Source organism: Balaenoptera musculus, chromosome 14 (genome assembly GCF_009873245.2).
Source record: "Balaenoptera musculus isolate JJ_BM4_2016_0621 chromosome 14, mBalMus1.pri.v3, whole genome shotgun sequence".
Lineage (NCBI taxonomy): Eukaryota > Metazoa > Chordata > Mammalia > Artiodactyla > Balaenopteridae > Balaenoptera > Balaenoptera musculus.
This window is the reverse complement of record NC_045798.1, coordinates 32,581,892-32,600,832: the sequence shown is the minus strand read 5'-3', so window position 1 is coordinate 32,600,832 and position 18,941 is coordinate 32,581,892. Positions and strand designations below refer to the sequence as shown.

The following is an 18,941-nucleotide window of genomic DNA, read 5'->3' as shown; positions in this document are numbered from 1 at the left end:
ACGACAACAAAAAACAAACAAAAAAAACAAAACAGATTATGAGAAAAGTCTGCATTACAGATGGGTAGAATTCACCCCATAAGTCAAAGAACTTTTCAAAATTACAAGGGAGGGAAGGCAGAGGGGACTAGATATTTGAGGTGTTAAGAGACAGGCTGTTAAAGTCCCCCACTATTATTGCGTTACTGTCGATTTCCTTTTTTATAGCTGTTAGCAGTTGCCTTATGTATTGAGGTGCTCCTGTGTTGGGTGCATATACATTTATAATTGTTGTATCTTCTTCTTGGATTGATCCCTTTATCATTATGTAGTGTCCTTCCTTGTCTCTTGTAACATTCTTTATTTTAAAGTCTATTTTATCTGATATGAGTATTGCTACTCCAGCTTTCTTTTGATTTCCATTTGCATGGAATATCTTTTTCCATCCCCTCACTTTCAGTCTGTATGTGTCCCTAGGTCTGAAGTGGGTCTCTTGTAGACAGCATATATATGGGTCTTGTTTTTGTATCCATTCAGCGAGCCTGTGTCTTTTGGTTGGAGCTGTATAAAAAAATAAATAAAATAAAATTCAAAAGTTCAAAAAAAAAAAAAAAGAGACAGGCTGACAGAGCAAGCTTAGTGACTGGCTTTATAAGTCTACCACTTGAGACTCTGTGTTCTTTATTTACAGAGAGGCAGAAAAAAGAGTTCAGAGAAGAAGCCAGTGTCACAAATTAAGATATCTGAAAGAGAAGTCGGGCCTTTCTTTCCATTTTCTTACACTATTTGTTTCCTTCACTTGAAACTATTGTTAGACCAAATTGCAATAGGGTTCACCAAATGGACTCCATTATGCAATTCAATTGTGCCCCTTGCTAGATCCTGATTTCCCTATTTGATACAAAAAGCTACTGAACTTCCATTCTTTTCTCTGCTAAAATGCCTAAATAATCTATATTTAGGAGATAAAGAAGCATATTTACAATATGCTTAGCCTTGGAGTCTCCATGTCAGGGTTATGTAAGAAACTATTCTGAAAAGTGTCCTTCCGTAACCCAACATGTTCACACATCACAAGTCCTTATCAAAGTTATGGGTTGGGTTTTCACATTTCCAGGTAAAAAGTCTGCTCCCTGGCAGTCCTTAAACTTTACCTGACAAACACCGTACACCCTCAGTCCAGGCTCCTCAGTCTCTAACATCCCCATTAACACCCCAGCAAACAACAAAATATATCCACTTACCACGGTTCAATCCCACTTGAGCATCAATAGCCACTATTTTGATATAATCATGTTCCAAAAGCTGACGAGTGTCCAACAGCAGCAAAGGATAGACATGTTGGCACCAATAATACTGAAGTTTGGTTTTTAACTGCATTTTTTGTCAGTTTGGCTGGGAAGATTTGGACAGCTGGAAGTGAGCTTCTCCATCATTTTCTGTTTCTTTCTTTGTAACAATTTTCCACCTGTGAAGCCCACCACCCCACCACCAAGTGCAGCTGCAATTCCCGCCACTTTGAAGCCTGCAAGGAGGCCAGTCGGGCCCCCACCACTCCTCCGATGAGGGCACCTGCCACAGGCAGAGCTGCCAGCTTGTATTTTGCAGCTTTCCCCAAGTTTTTGGTTCCCTCTTCAACACTCACAGCAGCACTGCTGACATGGTCTTCAACGCTGTCAATCTTCTCCTGCTGAGAATTCACTAGAAGAGAGAAATCAGTGACCAGTTGGCTAAGTTCAATTAAGTCCGCTTCTAAGGTTTCCCATGATTCTGCAGCATTTTGAGCTCGAGGAATTTCAGGCAACACATATATCTGAGTCATACTCTGAGAATCAGCTTCATCTTCAATAGCGTGAAATGTTCCACGAACAGTCATGGATCTGGTCAAAGAAGGCTGTAATAAGGTTTCTTCATCATTAAATTGTTTCTGAAGTCCTTCTACAGATTCTAGATAGAGTTGAAGAAATTCTGCTGTTGCTGCTGATGCTTCTTCTTTCACAGGATCTAGCATTCTCTTCAGAAGTCCAAGGTCATCCCTTTGGACTTCCAAACAAAGCTTCTCCATTTCTTGGATACTGGAGTGGAGTTGCTGAACTGTACGTCCTGCATTGATATGCCCTTCATGCAACTTGTCCCAGATTCTGCGCCTCTGATACTTCTCAATATTTAGCTGGTGCTTTCTTAACCTCTCCAGGTCTGTTGGGATTACTATCTTAGTAAATTTCTGAAGAGTTGCTTCAAGATGGCGTAATTTCACTTTTTCTTCATCTTCAGACATCCTAAAAAAACGTGGTGTCCCTTCTACTTGCAACAACTACCTTCTCCACTCATGTAGAATAACCTGATGCCCTGCTTCCTGCGGGGTGCCCCTCCCGCGCGCGGGGCTGGCACCCAGCCCACGTTGCGGCCAGGGCCTTATGCCCCCGAGGCGGCCTCTCGCGATCCTGTTTAAGCTCTTTGACCCAGAAATCCCATTTCCTGGAATCTGCGCTAAAACATAATCAGCACTGCAGCCGCAAAACTATTCAGATGTTTGTTGCAGTGTAATTTATAAAATTACAATCACCTTAAATGTTCAACAATGTGAGCAGGTTAAACAAATCTCTGTATAACCAGATGATGACACATTATTCTGCCTTTAAAAATTATTGCAGAAATTTAGATGCCAGCCATGAAGAAGAAATTGGTACTGCCTGGCCCTCTGGCAATAAACAACTAGAAACTGGACAGAAGGGTTTTCTACTGAAGCCACTTTCTAGGCTGGTGTGTCAATGTCTTACAAAGTTAAATGTGCACACGTCCTTTGGCCAAGCAATTTCACTCTTGAGAAATAAAACCATATGTCCAGAAAGACTTTTATAGAATGTTCACTGCAGCTTTATTTACAATAGACAAAACTGTAGCAACTAGTAGACTAAAAAGTTCTGGAGATCTAATGCACAATATTGTGATTATAGTCAACAATACTGGATTATAAACGTCAGAGATGGAATTGTTTTCAATACAGAAAAAGAAATGATAATTATGTGATGTGATAAAGGTGTTAACTAACACTGCTGTAGTAAGCATATTGCAATATATAAACCTATCAAACCAACGTGTTTTGTACCTCAAACCTACACAACGTTATTTTCAATTATATCTAAATAGATGAATAAAACAGAATAAAGTAAAATAGGCACTGATAGAAGAAATTATAATAACCCTAACACCCTAACAAGAGGATGGATAAACAAAGTTTGGTATATTCACGGAGTGAAATATTGCTCAGAAATAAAAGGAACAAACCACTAAAAGCAACAATGGGGGAATCTCGCAGACATAATGCCGAGAGAAAGAAGCCAGACACAAGAAAAACAGGCTGTGCGATTGCATTTATATGACGTTATATAACAGGCAAAGCCAACCTAAGTGAAAAAGTATTCAGAACAGTGGTTCCTCTGGCCAACGGGTGTCGGGGAGGGGAGCTGGTGGAGAACGGAATGGGATGGACACAGGGGAACATTCTGGGTGATGGAAATGCTCTGCATCTTGATAGCGGTGAGGCTTATACATGTGTCTGTATTTGTCAAAGTTCATTCAGCTATACCCTTAAGATGTTTGCACATCACTGCATGTAAATTGTATCTCAATAGAAAGAAAAAATGAAAGACAACTGTTACGATCGCATTGGATGCACTATTTTAGCTCCACCAACAGGCCTTTCCTGTGCTGCTCTCTCCCAGGCACCTTTCCTCACTCCCAGCTCCTTTCCTCCACCTGTTCCTACATTCGGGTTGTTTCTCTGATGCTCTGAGCTGCCCTTCCTATGTGTGTCCCATGCCTGCTCAGCTCCCCTGACCCCCATATCAGCCAGCAGAAGGGATCGGCTTACCTACCTCTTTCCCCAGCTAGCCCAGAAGCCCCTGAGGACCATGGTCAGCCTTAAGCAACAATTTAAGTACAGTGATGATACCAACATTTACATGGAACCTACGGCTTGTTGAATACTTTCCCTGGATGTCGCTACTGTCTTGTTCATCAAGGAATCCTGAGACCCCTGCCATCAATAAGCAGACGTTACGAATCATTAAATATAGACAATGCTCTCAGATATGCTGGAATGGATCAGAAGATAATTCCTGGGTGTTAGGATCACAAGGGAGTTTTTTTTTTAACAATTCTTTTCTTATGTTAAAAAAGTTCTGCTTCTGTATCAGAATAAAGGAAGTTCTATATAGAGAAAAGTTCCACTGAAGACATAAAAAGCACATGAGTTATTTTGAGGAACAGCAGAGGTATTCAGGAGCTACTTTGTTTTTTTACTTTGTTACAGCTTTCTTTTTAAAGATGAAGATGTTAGATGTTCCAATTTGAATACACTGCTAAGTAAAAAGCAGAAAAAAAAAAAAAGCAAACACTAGAATGGATTCCAAAACGTATTTTTCAAAGAAAAATTTTTTCAGAAACTAAAACATCTTTTTTTTAGCTTTACTATAACAGGAAGAAATAATTCCAGAACAGACCTCCCTTTCTTTCCATAAATATACAAAACGCTTTATTTTGAAGCCAAAACAGTTGGAGATATGAAAAGTATATTTTGACAGAGTCCTGCAAAACTCTCTTCACTCATTTCCCAGAACCCTCCCAAGGCCGATCTAAGAAGCCCTGTAGAGCAAGCAACACTGTAACAGTACGGCCAACACTCTGCCATTTAAAACAGAAAAAGAAAAAAGGGGGAAGGTTTGGTAAACTAAGTTGTGCTAACTGGAAAAATGGTTATGCTTGACTGTTTGGCAGACCACCGTTCATGACAGACAAAGGATAAAGCTTAAAAACAAATCTTGCCAGGAGAGGAAGCTCCACATATGGCCTCAATTATTTTCATGTATTCAGCTCACTAGTCATTAACATTGAACAATTTAAGGTACAATATCTGTATTGCCACTTGGTCCTATAGCTCCTCACATCACCTAAAGATAAAGGTATAGCCCCTAAAAGGTAAGCTATGGGAGACCAGCAGAGAGAAGCCTCTTTTCAGAAGTGTGAGGAGGCAGTGGGGGGTTGAGACATGTCTCAAAGTCTTTATCCCTCTTCCCGTGGCAGGCTGCGGTTGCCTCATGTTTTCTCCACCTGAATCTTTGCCTACTTCAGAGCCTGAGAGGTCCAAAGAGCACAGAGGAAGATGCTGTGTGACACTGAGCCCAGGTCTTAAAGGGATGCAACTTCTGCCTCTTTCTCTGGAACACTTGTGCTGGAGCCATGAACTGCCCTATTTGCAATGCTGCCTTAGGGCTGCCATGCTGTGAGGAAGCCCCTAGTCCACAAGGAGAGTCCACACAGATAAGCCCTGAGACCACATGAAGGGAGAGCCTTGGCCAGCCCTCAGCTGCCCCAGCGCCCCCTCCCCCAGCTGCCCAGACCCCCTCCCCAGCTACCCAGACCCCCTCCCCCAGCTGCCCAGACCCCCTCCCCCAGCTGCCCAGACTCCCTTCCCAGCTGCCCAGCACCCCCTCCCCAGCAGCTCCACCCCAAGGACTGCAGCCTGAGATACAACCACTCACAATCAAGCCCTTCCTGAAACGTTGACCCCCAGAAACAAACCCAGAAAGATATAAAATGAATGTTGCTTTAAGCCCTAAAGTTTGGCAGTGGTCTCTTACAAAGCAGTAGATAATTGGAAAAGCCGCTGTGTAGGAGAAAACAAAATGAGATAGTAAAAATGTGAAAACAAAAGACAGACATATCTCTGAGACAAGCAGCTTCATGGAGAATAGGACGGAACAGATAAAAATGAAGAAGAATTTCATGTGGCTTACTTCCAAATCATAATGAAGGGCTTGATTTCTTCCAATCTATTCATTTTGCCAAACAAATTCAAGAAAAATCTGAAATTGGTTGAGCCCAGTATGAAGTAATATAAAATTGAAATAAAATCATTTTGAATAAATACAAGTACACAGTCATGGTCATTTCTACCAGGGTTTCCAGGAACAATTTCTGCCTGAACTCTTTTAACAAACACCCAAGACTCATTTGTAATGAGAAGCTCCAATTTACATGCAACTCTTGTTCTAAAAGTCTTTCAAGATTTTCTGCCTTAAGAATGTGAAATCTGCCTGTTCTTTTTTTATTTACCGTGCCAATGTGCTTAGCAAACACTTTACATTTAGACAATATAATAATAAACCTCAATCCAGCTCTGGCCAATTTTTCAGACATTTTTTGGGGAAAAAAAACAACAGCAGACGTCCAGATTAATGAGGTTTTATAAAACCCAGCAAACAAGCAGCTCTTGTCTAAAGGTTTGCATAAAACAAAGGCCCTTCTGTGATTATGTGCCCACAACAAAGTGTTACTTCCTAATTAAACCTACACAGAGTATAAAGCACTGCTTCAAAAAAGCAGCCTTTATTTTCAATGCCATAGGAAACGTTTGCTTTTTTACGAAACACACTTTGTCTTCTTAGGGGACATTACACATTTTTACTCACAAATCTGACCACTCCCAGTGAACATTTTGCCCAGGTTTAAACATTTTGAAAGGAGATTACTAAACATTGATTCATTTTGCTGCTTCTTGGCCAAAAATCACGTGTTAGAGAGCACCCAGATTTACCATGAGAGAAGCGTTGATACTCTGCCCCATTCCCAGGGGAGAGGACCCCGCTGAGTGATAAAGAAAACAGGGATTTAGGAAGAACCCAGACACTCCCACATCAGGAGGAAATTGTCAGAGCTCCTGCCAGCCTCCCCAGGAAATCGTAACAGAAAGAGAAACAATGATGGGAGACCAGGAACAAATGAGGTGAGACTGTGTGGGTGATGTGGAAGGAACCAGAAGTTGTGGTGTCCAGCCCCAGTTGCAGCAGGTACAGCCATGTGACACTGGGCAAGCCAGTGGAACACTCTGCGCTGCCACTTCCTCACCTGCAAAGAGGGGGCCATCTCCTCTCCAGGATTGTTGGAGATGAAGTAATATGGATGAGAAAAAAATGCTGTAGAGTCTATAACCTATACCTATATAGATACCTATATATATGTATATAGACACACATATGCATAGTATATGAATATACAATATATAGGTTGAGTGTTCATATACATATGTAGATTCTATATGCTACGTAGATAATATACTGTATATATTCTATATACTGTATTACTAAATTCTATATTATTCTAAATTCTATAATAAATACTAAATTCTATATATTATATATAGATTCCTATACATATACACGATATATATGAATATATGTATAGATTCCTATACACAACAGGCAATGAACATTTCTTTTGAAAGGGATACTCAAAACTAACCAGAAACTTGCCATGTGAGCCTTGAAAATGATCTGTATGCACTGCACTCCTTCACTGGCATGCGATCCTTTTTCACTGAAACCTCAAGTTATTACCCATAACAGAAAAGCAACCAACATGTCAGGCGTGGGAGCTATTATGCACATCATGGGTAAGCCATAGAGTAGGATGTTAACGCAGCTTTAAAATTATTAATAATGATTTTAGTTATATTGGGAAATGATCATGCTATTAAAGTTAAATAAAACATCAGGACACAAACATATTTGTCATAAACCTCAGCCAGAAGGATGATATCGTCCCAGAATGCAGACAGGGATGAGTTCTACCCTTGAATTACTTCAACTAAGGCTCAGTGCTGCCATTTGTCAAAAGGAGATAACGCAGAACCAAACTCATAGTGTGATTACGAGGGTTCCGTGAGCTAGTCCAGAGCAAGGGTTCTGCAGAAAGCCTGGCCTGCAGGAGTATGGACTAAACGGCAGCCCTATGACTGCATTATTAAGTTAAATACATAGACATGCATGCAAAAGTCTAAAAGCAAGTACACTGATGTTATTGGTGGTCACGTCAGAGTGAAGGGATGACAGGTTTTTCTGTCTCTTCACACTTATCTGTACCTTCCAATTTTTCTACAGTGAGCCTATATTACTTCCCTAATTAAGAAAAAAACAAGAATTATTGACCTATGAGTTTATTTTCTGGAAATCTGCATAATTGCACTTCTTAGCTAACCCTATTAGCTAACTCTAATTAGACTGTATCTTGTTTAATGTTTCCCATGTGATACCTGAAGATTTTTAGGACTCCTAAGTCATTTGTGGACTACCAGTGTGTCGGGGGAAAGGAAACTCATATTTTTTATAAGGAATTTGTCAGGTACTCAACCAGGAACCCTCCTTCATTCTTTTTTTTTAAATGGAAGTACAGTTGATTTACAATGTTGTATCAGTTTCAGGTATAGAGCAACGTGGTTCAGTTTTATATGTATATTCTTTTTCAGATTCTTTTCCATTAAGTTATTACAAGACATTGAATATAGTTTCCTGCGCTATACAGTAGGTCCTTGTTGTTTATCCATTTTATATAGAGTAAGTGTTGCATTTTACTTTGTAAGTTGTCCGAAAGCATAGCACCCAACCACCCTTGACACATCTCCACCACGATGCCACACGACCAAAAAGGAATAATAAATAAATACATACAGAAATAAACAGAACTGCTTCCACTTCCCCCACCACTGTCCTTAAAGTCACAGTGTCACCTAAGGCAGCCTCTCAGCTGAGATCCCAGGACACCTAGTCTGTCCACGTACTAGTAGGCAGTCCATGATTTCGCCATGAGGATTATGAATTTTGCATTTTCATTCCGAAGTTAATCTAAAAACTTATAAAAGCATATTCAGAATCTGGCTGACCACTGTATAACAAAATTCTGACCCAGGATTTCAAGGCTGCCGATCTGTGTTCATGTCACTGCCCTGGCACAGTGATCACCTACTGAGATGACAGTATTACTGCCGGTTGCCAAGTGACTGCAAATCCACCTGCTGTACTCTGCTTCTTGGGGTTTGAAGGCACTAGTGGGAGGCAGGGAGGCCAGAGGAGGGAGGCAGGGAGGCTAGAGGAGGGAGACTGGGAGGTTGGAGGCAGGGAGGCTGGAGGAGGGAGGCAGGGAGGCTGGAGGAGGGAGACTGGGAGGCTGGAGGCAGGGAGGCTGCAGGAGGGAGGCAGGGAGGCTGGAGGAGGGAGACTGGGAGGCTGGAGGCAGGGAGGCTGCAGGAGGGAGACTGGGAGGCTGGAGGCAGGGAGGCTGCAGGAGGGAGGCAGGGAGGCTGGAGGAGGTAGACTGGGAGGCTGAAGGAGGGAGGTAGGATTTTTCCCCTCTGCCTACTTGCTGTTCCGGTCAGTGTCCTTCGCCCAGCAGCAGTTGGCCCCAGTCTTTGGCTTTCCGGAACTCCCCAGATGAGCCTCCTCACCGCGGCTCAGAGGTGGGGTACTCTCCTGCAAGCCTCTAGCTGTGAGTAACCCCCATCGCCTCCCTCAGTTCCTCCTCAGGGGTTAACTCTGAGTTAGCCAGGCACTCTCTTTCCCAGTCCTCTCACACCGATTAACCAGTTCCTCCTACTAGACATGTCCCTTTAAATAACTGCTGTGGTTTCTGTTTTCCTGATTGGACCCTGGCTGATAGAAAACAGCATGCATTTCACAGTATTTTAACATTTTTTAACTGTGGTAAAATACATATAACATTAAAATGACCATTCCAGCCATTTTAAGTGCACAATTCAGTGGCATTAGGTACATTCACATTGTTGTGCAACCATCACCGCCATCCGTTTCCAGGATCTCATCATCTTCCCAAACTGAAACTCTGCACCCATTAACACTCACTCCCCATCCCCCTCTGCTCAGCACCTGGCGCTTTCTGCCTCCATAGATATGACTATTCTACGGACTGCATGTAAGTGGAATCATACAGTATTTGTCCTTTTGTGTCTGGCTCATTTCACTTAACACATTTTCAAGGTTCATCCACGTTGTTCATATATCACAATTTGCTTCCTTTTTAAGGCAAAATAATCCATTCTATGTACAGACCACATTTCGTTTATCGATTCACTGTTGATGGACACTTGGTTCCTTCCACCTTCCAGCTACTGTGAATAGGCTACTATAACACATGGGTGTGCAAATATCATTTTGAATTCCTGCTTTCAATTCCTTTGGGGATATAGCTAGAAGTGGAATTGCTGGATCATATGGAAATTCTGTTTAACTTTTTGAGAAGCCACCATACTGTTTTCCATAGTGTCGCACCATTTTACATTCCCAACCAGCAATGTACGACGGTTCCAATCTCTCCACACCCTCACCAACCTTTATTTTCTGTTTTTCGATCATAGCCATGTTAATGGGTGTAAAGTGGTATCTCATTGTGGATTTTCTTTTCTCTGATGATGAAAGATGTTGAACATCTTTTTATCTGCCCAGTGTCTTAACTTAGAGTATCTCAAACTGGAAATCCTTGAGTTCTTAAGTTGAGAAACTCTACCATAGGAATACATTTTAATATATTTAATAGAATATATACAGTTTGATATAATTAACAACTAAAAGAATGTTGACAATCATAAAATTCAAGATCTATCAAAGGTGTATGCTCACTCTCTCAGAATGATTTCTTTAAAATTTTAAGTTATCACAAGAGATCCTGGGCTCATGTCCATGGTATAATGCTAAAGAATAAACCCTTAAGTCATTGAACAGTGAGCAATAGTTTATGACTGGACACCACCCATGTATATGTTAGTTTTACATTTGTTAAAGTGACGCGTCAGTTTTATCTTTTTTCTTAAAACAAAACTACCGCACTCATTCAATTCCCACAGATTGTTTTCTTTTTAAGTAAGACGCTGCTAGATATCAGCGTAAATTCTAAAATATGGTGAATCGATGCAAGAAATGAATAGCAGGCGTTATTTTAAAGAAGTAAAGAAATAAATCTAATCGTTCCTCTTGTAACGTGTTACTAAAGCAAACACTCCGTAGTTAAATCTTATTGCAAGCCACACAATGTTTATGGACTTTCTGATAACACCACTTTTTATCTTTTCTTTAGTTTATCTTTCAGGTAACCAAACATTATATACAGAGGCTAAAATGCCATCATTTCTACAGCTGTCATCAACTAGAGAACAAAGAATGGTATCAATGTCTTTGGCATTTGCCAAAACAGAACGAAGCTGACTGATCTGGTCATAAAACCTCAGGGGCTGACATATTTATTAAGTTACATGAACACATTTACAACATGAAATTGTTGATTTCTGATAACACTGAGGTCTGCCTAATTTTACTTTAGAGACCTGTACTTCAGAGTTTACATTTTTATAGGAGTGAAACAAAGCAGTCAATGGGTTATTAGTTGATGGTCATCTTTTAATCAGGCTGTGAATCAAAAAAAGGAGGGGAGTGTGAAAATAAAGCACTGATTCACAGTGCAATTACACACTCACTGCCTCACCTGTGCCAATGTCTGGGCGTGAAGTCAAGCCTCCATAAACGTTAACAGGGAAGGAAAAGGGAAGAGGAAGAAGAAAGGAGGAAGCAGACAGATGTGGTCCCTGCCCTCATGGGCTGTACAATCTAGAAATTAACTAGCAGCTGGTGAATGGTTGGCCTGACAGGGAAACACGCAGACTTTTGACGACAGAAAAGTCATCAGAAGGTATAACCACGTTCTAGAGCTGAGTGTCAATGAGGCCCAGGAAACAAGGATGAGATGAGGAGGAAGGGAGCGATCTGGCTGTCAATACCTAAGCAGGACCCAAATATAGCCTCACTCCTCATGGGACAACCAGCTCTGGATGCAACAGAGCAGCCAGGATTGCCAACGGTGGGTTCTGGCCAAAAATATTTAACTGGAAAGTAATCAAGACTTTAGAGCTGAGTTTAGTTCATAAGAAATAGAGGGCATAAAGGAACATGTTAACAAAATCACAATGAAACCACCAGACAAATCCAGAATGTGCGATATTCTACAAGACAACTGGCCTCATCTATTCAAAAATTGAATATCATTTTTAAAAAAGTAAGAGAGGACAATTCAGATTAGAAGAGATTTAACAAGCACATAACAGGCATCAAATGCAATGGTGTTCCTTACTGATCCTGGTTTGAAAAAGAAAAATAAAAGCTATAAAAGACATTGGTGGCTAAATTGGGACAATTGGATATGGGTGGAGAAATAGTTACTAGGAAATTACTGTTAGTTTTGTTAGCTAATGGCCTGGTGCCTATTCAGAACAAATGTCCTATTTTCTGAAGATACAAAAAATCTTGTATTGGTCCAATGTCACCATGACTGCAATTCAGCTGGAAAGTGTTCCCAAGATGAAACAAATGTGGCAAACTGCTTAAAAATTCCTGAATCTCGGGGGTGGGTATGTGTGTGTCACAATAATACTGTTTTCTACATATCCAAAAATTTTCACAATAAAAAGGCTCAATAAGTAAATATATCTGAGAAAGGTTTGCTAAGCGATAATCATATTGCACTTTTTTTAAACTGAAAGCACAGTACAAACTTTACGTTGTGTAAAAGGTAAAGAAAATTCTGCGTATTTTGTTATTTTAAATAATCTCAATTTAGAAGCTTATCTAAAAACTCTAGAAAGTACTTAGAAGCCTATAACTCTGTATCTATGCTTGTGTTTGAATATGCCTTAAAGACCTAAAACTGAGGCCCCCGAATTCCTCAAGCTGACTCAGTCCAACTTACAGCAAAAAGATCTCCTGTTAGGAGAAGTCGAAATTGACAAATTGTAAGATAAACAACAGTTGAACATGGATTTGAAGTCTATTTGTAAAATGTCCAGCTGTTAATTTGCCCAAACTCACGTAGTATCGCATTTGTAATGATGAAAATGTTGTAGTTTTTCCCTTAAAGAAGGAAAATACATTGAAAAGATGATGAGAAAACCAACATTTCCTGCAGAAGCAACCTTACCACTGAAACAAAAACAAAAACCAGGGCAAAAAGGGGCTTTTTTTCTCTTTTCCTTCAGGCAGATTTGAAAATACAAAGGCATGACATATTAATTCAGGATTCGTGGCTGGAAACACCCAGAAGTATTATTTCACTTACGTTGATACTATGAACCTGAACTTTAAAAATGTCTCCTGAACTTCACATTTTACTACCTCATTTACTGTTACGATTAGAGCTCAAAAGTTCCTTGTACATGAACAGACACAGTATTGTCTTGTTTTCTACTTAAAATCCTGCATATTTTTTCATGATCACTAATTCAAAGAATTATGACTCTTCATCATGAGATCTCCAAAATTCCTATTTCAATCCTACAGTGCACATTTCAACTAGTTGTCTCTTTCAAGGATATTTCACACGACAGTGATGAGTTCTAACCCAAGAGAAACGGAATGCACATAAATAAGGAGGCTATGCCATCACTTTTCTGGAGAACTGAAATCAGAAATTTGACAATAGCTGCCACCTTTCTTTTTCATCCTTTCCACTCAGATTTCTTTCCTTCTCCTTCCCTTCCCCAGAAATATTTGGAGCAGCCAGAGCCCATATCATATTTCTCTCCATTCTCCTATGTGGTCTTAAAGCAAAGCAAGGGGATGCAAGTGGGGTCTGAGCCATTTTTAAACCCTGCCTTTCCCAGCTCGTGCTGAAGGCTTGCTCACAGCAGTAATGGACAACCCTAGGTACGCACAGCCCTCGCAGACAGTGTGACAGGGGTGAGGCAGTGTCCACAGGTTTAAGACTATCCTCTTTTGTTTACAAGCTTTGTTTTCTACGTAGAACCCTTTTACAACAGCTGCATAGCGAAAACAGCAAGATAACAAGCTCAAAAGGCCGGAAATGCATGTGTTTTGTGACCCCACCTGCAGTGTGTGTGGACACCTGGGTACCGCCTGGCATGGCATCCTGGGCGGATGGATGATCAGCGTCCCAACATAGCTTCTAAGAACATCAAACCACGTGGAAACACCCCACTCATCTCCCCAAGGATACCCGGGCATGATAAACGTGACAAGAAACAGTACCAAGGACAACTTGTGTGTCTCACTTAAATCCACCAGGTGGAAAAACAGTGAGACCAGAATGTAAACATATTAAGAAACAAGTGGACTTTCTGGAAGCTCATGAGATTACAACCCAGCAACCCACAGGCATCCTGCAGTGGCTCTGGCCTTACCCACCTGTCTCAAGTCCAGAGTGATTGTGACCCAGTGGTACTCTCTCCCGTTTTGGATGCTGGGACTCTGCCACCAGTTATTCGTGCCATCGATGGCATTTGATATGGGATGGCGTTCTGTTGAAAGAAAACAAAAACACGCAACGCTCTCAGCTTCTGGTTTAAGTTTTTTAACTTCTAAGCTGTAAAATCAGTGGAAATGAACAGCGGCGAGGAGAACGCAGGTCTGCGGCTCCCTAACACAAGTCTCCAGTAGTCGGTTCGGAAGGTGTACATTCCCACGGGTCCTCCCGAAGGGGGCGCCACTTACCTTTGGGGTTGGCACTGCTGCCGTCGCAGAGCCGGCACTGGGCGTTGCGCATGGCCCTCCTGGGCACGTGCTCCACCAGCTTGCAGTAGGTCTCCGGCCCCTTCTCCCCGCAGGTCGCGTTGGTGCTGATGTGGGCATTGCTGGCAAGGTTGAGAATGGCAGGGAACAGCCCTGAAAGTCAAAAGGCACCAGATCAGCTCTGCCACTTGAAACCAAAAGGTCAGATCACTTCATCTCACTTTGCAAGCAAATCAGAAAGAGATGGCAAACTTAACAGTTACCAAAGGGGAAAGGAGGGGAGAGGGATGAATTAGGAATTTGGGATTAACAGATACACACTACTGTGTATAAAACAGAGAAACAACCAGGACCTACTGTATAGCACAGGGAACTCTACTCAGTATCGTATAATAACCTATAATGGAAAAGAATCTGAAAAAGAATATATCTATATATATAACTGAATCACTTTACACCTGAAACATTGTAAATCAACTATACTTCAATTAAAAAAAAAATAGAAAGAGAGGAGTTCCCTGGTGGCCTAGTAGTTAGGACTTGGCACTTTTACTGCTGTGGCCTGGGTACAATCCCTGGTTGGGGAACTGAGATCCCACAGGCCGTGTGGTGTGGCCAAAAAAAAAAATTAATTTTAAAAAATAAAATAATAAAATAATAAATAGAAAAAAAAAGAAATAAAAAGATGGTAAGTTCACATGCTGAGTGGAGGGAGCCCTATAGGAAAGCAGTATATATGTCAGTTTCATTTACATGAAATTCTAGGACAAGCAAAGCTCATCTATAGGAAAAACCGAACAGCAGTTGCAAAGGATGGGGACTAACCATGAAGGGACTGGAGGGAACTTTGTGGGGTTGGGCTCCATTCTCTACCTGATAAAGGTTTGCATTGCACAGGCACACGCAGGTGTGAAAAATCACAGAATGCACAAGGTTTGGGTAGATTTGTGTATTCCGCTATAGGTTGATGTGACCTCAAAAAATAAAAAAAGTCATAAAAAAATTTTTTTTTAAAAAGAGTCATAAAAACATTGATGCAAATGTTGAACAGTTTAGGAGCAAAGTATACTTAGGTCTTTAACTCACTTGGAAATGCATCAAAAAATTAAGCTGGATTGAAGGGTAGAGATGGATACATGGACGGACAGGTGAGGAAGAGAGTAGGTAAATGTTCGTTGCAGAATCTAGGTAGGAACATAGATGTTCACTGTACAATTCTTTCCACTTTTCTGATTGAAAATGTTCATAATAAAATGTTGGGAAAGTAGGTTTTAAGACAAGGTTCAAATGACCCCAAACCCGTATTTGCCACTGAAATTCAAGGAACTTTCACTTAGGACATCCATCCTGTGTTCACTTTGTTCCAGGCGCCTCTGCTAGTACTTACGAGGTCTTTCCTATGATTATCTAGGATTTCTCTCTCTTTGCTTTTCTTTACTGCCTGTTTGCTTTGGTGAAGAAAACATTAGAACACAAAGATCCAGTTTTCAAAATTCTCTTCAAGTCAGTATGAATCTCTGTCTTTGTATAATCTTTGTCTCCAGAGATTTTTATCTTTAAGCAGCTGATCCAAACTCTTCAGAAAACAACCTTTGGATGACTGTGAGAAAAATAACTCCATTAGGTTCTTCAGAGATTTGACTTTATCTTGGTAAAGAGGATCATAGCAGTGAAGATTCTATAAAGTTCTAGAAAGGATGGGGCAAGTGATACAGAAGAGGGCTTCTTCACGAATGGATGTTGTGAACTCAGGTAGTGTGAGGAGGAGGGGTTTCAGTTAAGTGGGCTTCCTCTAATTTACCAGAACTTGACTCAAGATCACAGAAGATAAACTTTTCTTTATAAAGGGCATACAGTCAATATTATTTCTAAAATATTTCTTTTCCAGTGAAATTTGAAAAAGCACAATATAATTTTAGTAATCTAGAAGGAATTCATGTATTTAATTTTTATTTTTTAGGTACTGCTTAATATTTTCAATGACCTTTTCTTTTTTTTTTTTTCCTTTGGCCACGCCTCATGGCTTGTGGGATGTGGGATCTTAGTTCCCCAACCAGCAGTTGAACCCAGGCCCTCAGCAGTGAGAACGCGGAGTCCTAACCACTGGACTGCTAGGGAATTCCCAACCTTTTCTATTACAAATATTTTAATAATTTAAATTATAAAATAAAAATGGTTATTTTTATGAGTTGCTATATTAAAAAAAAACTCACCATGCATCTATTAAAAAAAATAACTTATGTTTCAGTCAAAATAAAAAGGAATATAAATAGAAAAAAAAATAACTTATTAGGTAGTCTTCCAAAGACTTTCCACATAAAACAGAGCTACCTATTAGCAGTTCTATCCTAGGAGAATGGCCCTACTCAAATCAATAGACCCTCAGCCTCTCAATAGAAAATAATTATGGAATATTGTATTCTAGAGCATTACACTTAATTTTGAAACATAACACAGACTTACATCATATAAAGTTTTAATATGTTGTATATTTTTTTGTTTTTAACTTAAAGTTGGTCATTTTTATCATATTCTTTTAAAGGGATTTCTTTATTAAAAAGGCTTTATGAAAAAATAGATGCACCTTTACATTTAATTATGCAGGTCCCCAAATTATTATTTTTCTCAACCAGTAGTTAGACACTTACATTTTATGCAATGATCTAGTTACTAAAGCGACATGTAATTCTTGGGAGTGGTACTTACATGGGGGGAGGAGCTGATATTTATTCTGTTTGGTACCGAGGTAAATATTAATTTTAATAACTGTGGTGTTACATCCAAATAGCTGCAGTGGTGTTTTCCGGGCTCTGGATCACGTCTATGCATTTCGATTTGCAGTGCAATCAACTCTACCCCTTCCCTTCTCACAGACTAGCCAAGCAAGGAGAAGAAAAAAGGTCACAGGAACTAATTTAACAATGCATTTCTCTATCAACAAATCCTTTACCAGTTAACTAAAAAAATGTTCCCACTTTCTCTTTTTTTCTCCCCCTCCAGTTGCTGGACATCAAGAGAACAGCCCACTTCCTGCCCGGGGCTCCCATCACCCCGACCTGCAAGGGCGGAGGGTGAAGGGGGCGGGGGTCAGGAGGGCACCTGCCTCTCTACTCAGGAGCCTGTGCTCTGAGTCACTGAGAAAAAGAAGTTTAAACCTTGTGAACATCAACATAACATAACTTTGGTGAATAATATCTCGATTGTAGGAATCAGGTAGGTCTTACACTAGACAGGTTTTAAAGCACTTCCACACTTCCTTACCTGGTTGGTATTCTAAAAACACTTTTAATAAAAAGAAAGGTAAGTCCCTTCATTAGCATGGTTGTGTAGAAACACCCTGAACTGACTAATTTCTAAAATCTATAGGGTTGCCTTTCACTAAAACTAAATCTTTCTTCTCAGATAAGCTCGTATTTGGAAAAAAAATATTCACTAAAAATTATTCCTTACCTATTACATTTACTCTCACTTCATAGTTCTAGAATAATTATTATTCCTTGTTGCATATGACCACAGCTGCTAGAATATGAAAGAAAGTTGGAAATTTGTACTGGAGGAAGCATGTTTGAAGAAGAATTTTAAAAAATTCCTCAGGTTGCTGAATCTTTTCAAAGACTACTGAAGTATTTCAATAAAGGGCAACTAACATGAGCTTCAGGTAGGAGGAGAAATAGGAAATCAAAGGGTCAGAAAGGGCACTGGGATCAAGAACCTGCCAAGAACAAAAGTTCGGCTTTACACATAAAAATCAAAGGCAGAATGAGGTCTGCAGCAGGCACATGTGACACAATTTCCCATCACTTGGCCGTGCATTTAATATATTAGACGACTATACATTTTTGTTGAGAGACATTATTTACTTTAGTTAGTGTTAACTGTGATTTGTACTTTTGCCCCCATTCGGGACACACAATGGAATCATTTTTCCACCCCTATACTTAACCAGTAGCTAAAGACTTCATGACACCAAACTCCATCGAGCATGAAATAAATTCCTTCTCACTCACCAGTAGTTTCTTTTCTTTTTTAAACCCCTTTATTCACAGACTGGGCCACTTGGCCTTCTTAAATGCATTTTAGGACCACTTTCATCTACTGGAAACTCCCTCATTAATAGTAGGTGAAAACTACCATGAAACTGAGGACAAAAAATGCTACTACACATGATTTAGCGCAGTTTTTAGCTGAGATACTTTCCACATTGAATAATTCGTTTTTAAAAGTTTCTGGGCTTTTTTCCAGCAAAAAATATTTTTGCTATCTTAAAAATAGGGTATCTAAAATACTGACTAGCGCCAAGGTGCAAGGCTCACTGCAGCAATTTCTTTATCGATATTTCTCAAATGATTCGGGGCCAACCGTTCGTGGCCTCAATGCATTTTGGGTGTAAGAGAAGCATGAGTTTTTTCTAATGAGTTTTTTTTTTCTTTTTTGGAAAAAAAAATTTGGGGGGGTTCTATCAAATGTTATATTTGTCTAATCCATACTCAGAGTCATTGTGATATTCTGAAAAGAAAATGATTTGCAATTCTAAGGTAAAGGATCTGGGAAAATATGTTCAGATCATTTTTAATGGCATATTTAATATCTAACCTGGAGGTG

The 18,941-nt window shown here is 40.1% G+C and overlaps 2 protein-coding genes across 2 annotated transcripts in view; both read right to left on the bottom strand.

The window, feature by feature from the left end:
- The window catches only part of LAMA1 (laminin subunit alpha 1), a 149,815-nt gene that overhangs the window by 112,395 nt on the left and 18,479 nt on the right, over positions 1 to 18,941 (bottom strand). Inside the window, exons 2-3 of the mRNA XM_036874290.1 lie at positions 14,322 to 14,492; positions 14,016 to 14,128 (exon numbers count right to left, since the gene is read on the bottom strand). Of these exons, the coding sequence (XP_036730185.1) occupies positions 14,016 to 14,128; positions 14,322 to 14,492 (284 nt within the window). The remainder of the gene's footprint in view (positions 1 to 14,015; positions 14,129 to 14,321; positions 14,493 to 18,941) is intronic.
- Positions 1,306 to 2,257, bottom strand: LOC118880213 (syntaxin-17-like). The gene is given in 2 exon segments (XM_036823734.1): positions 1,306 to 1,531; positions 1,534 to 2,257. Coding segments are annotated over 2 exon segments (906 nt in total). The 3' UTR covers positions 1,306 to 1,349.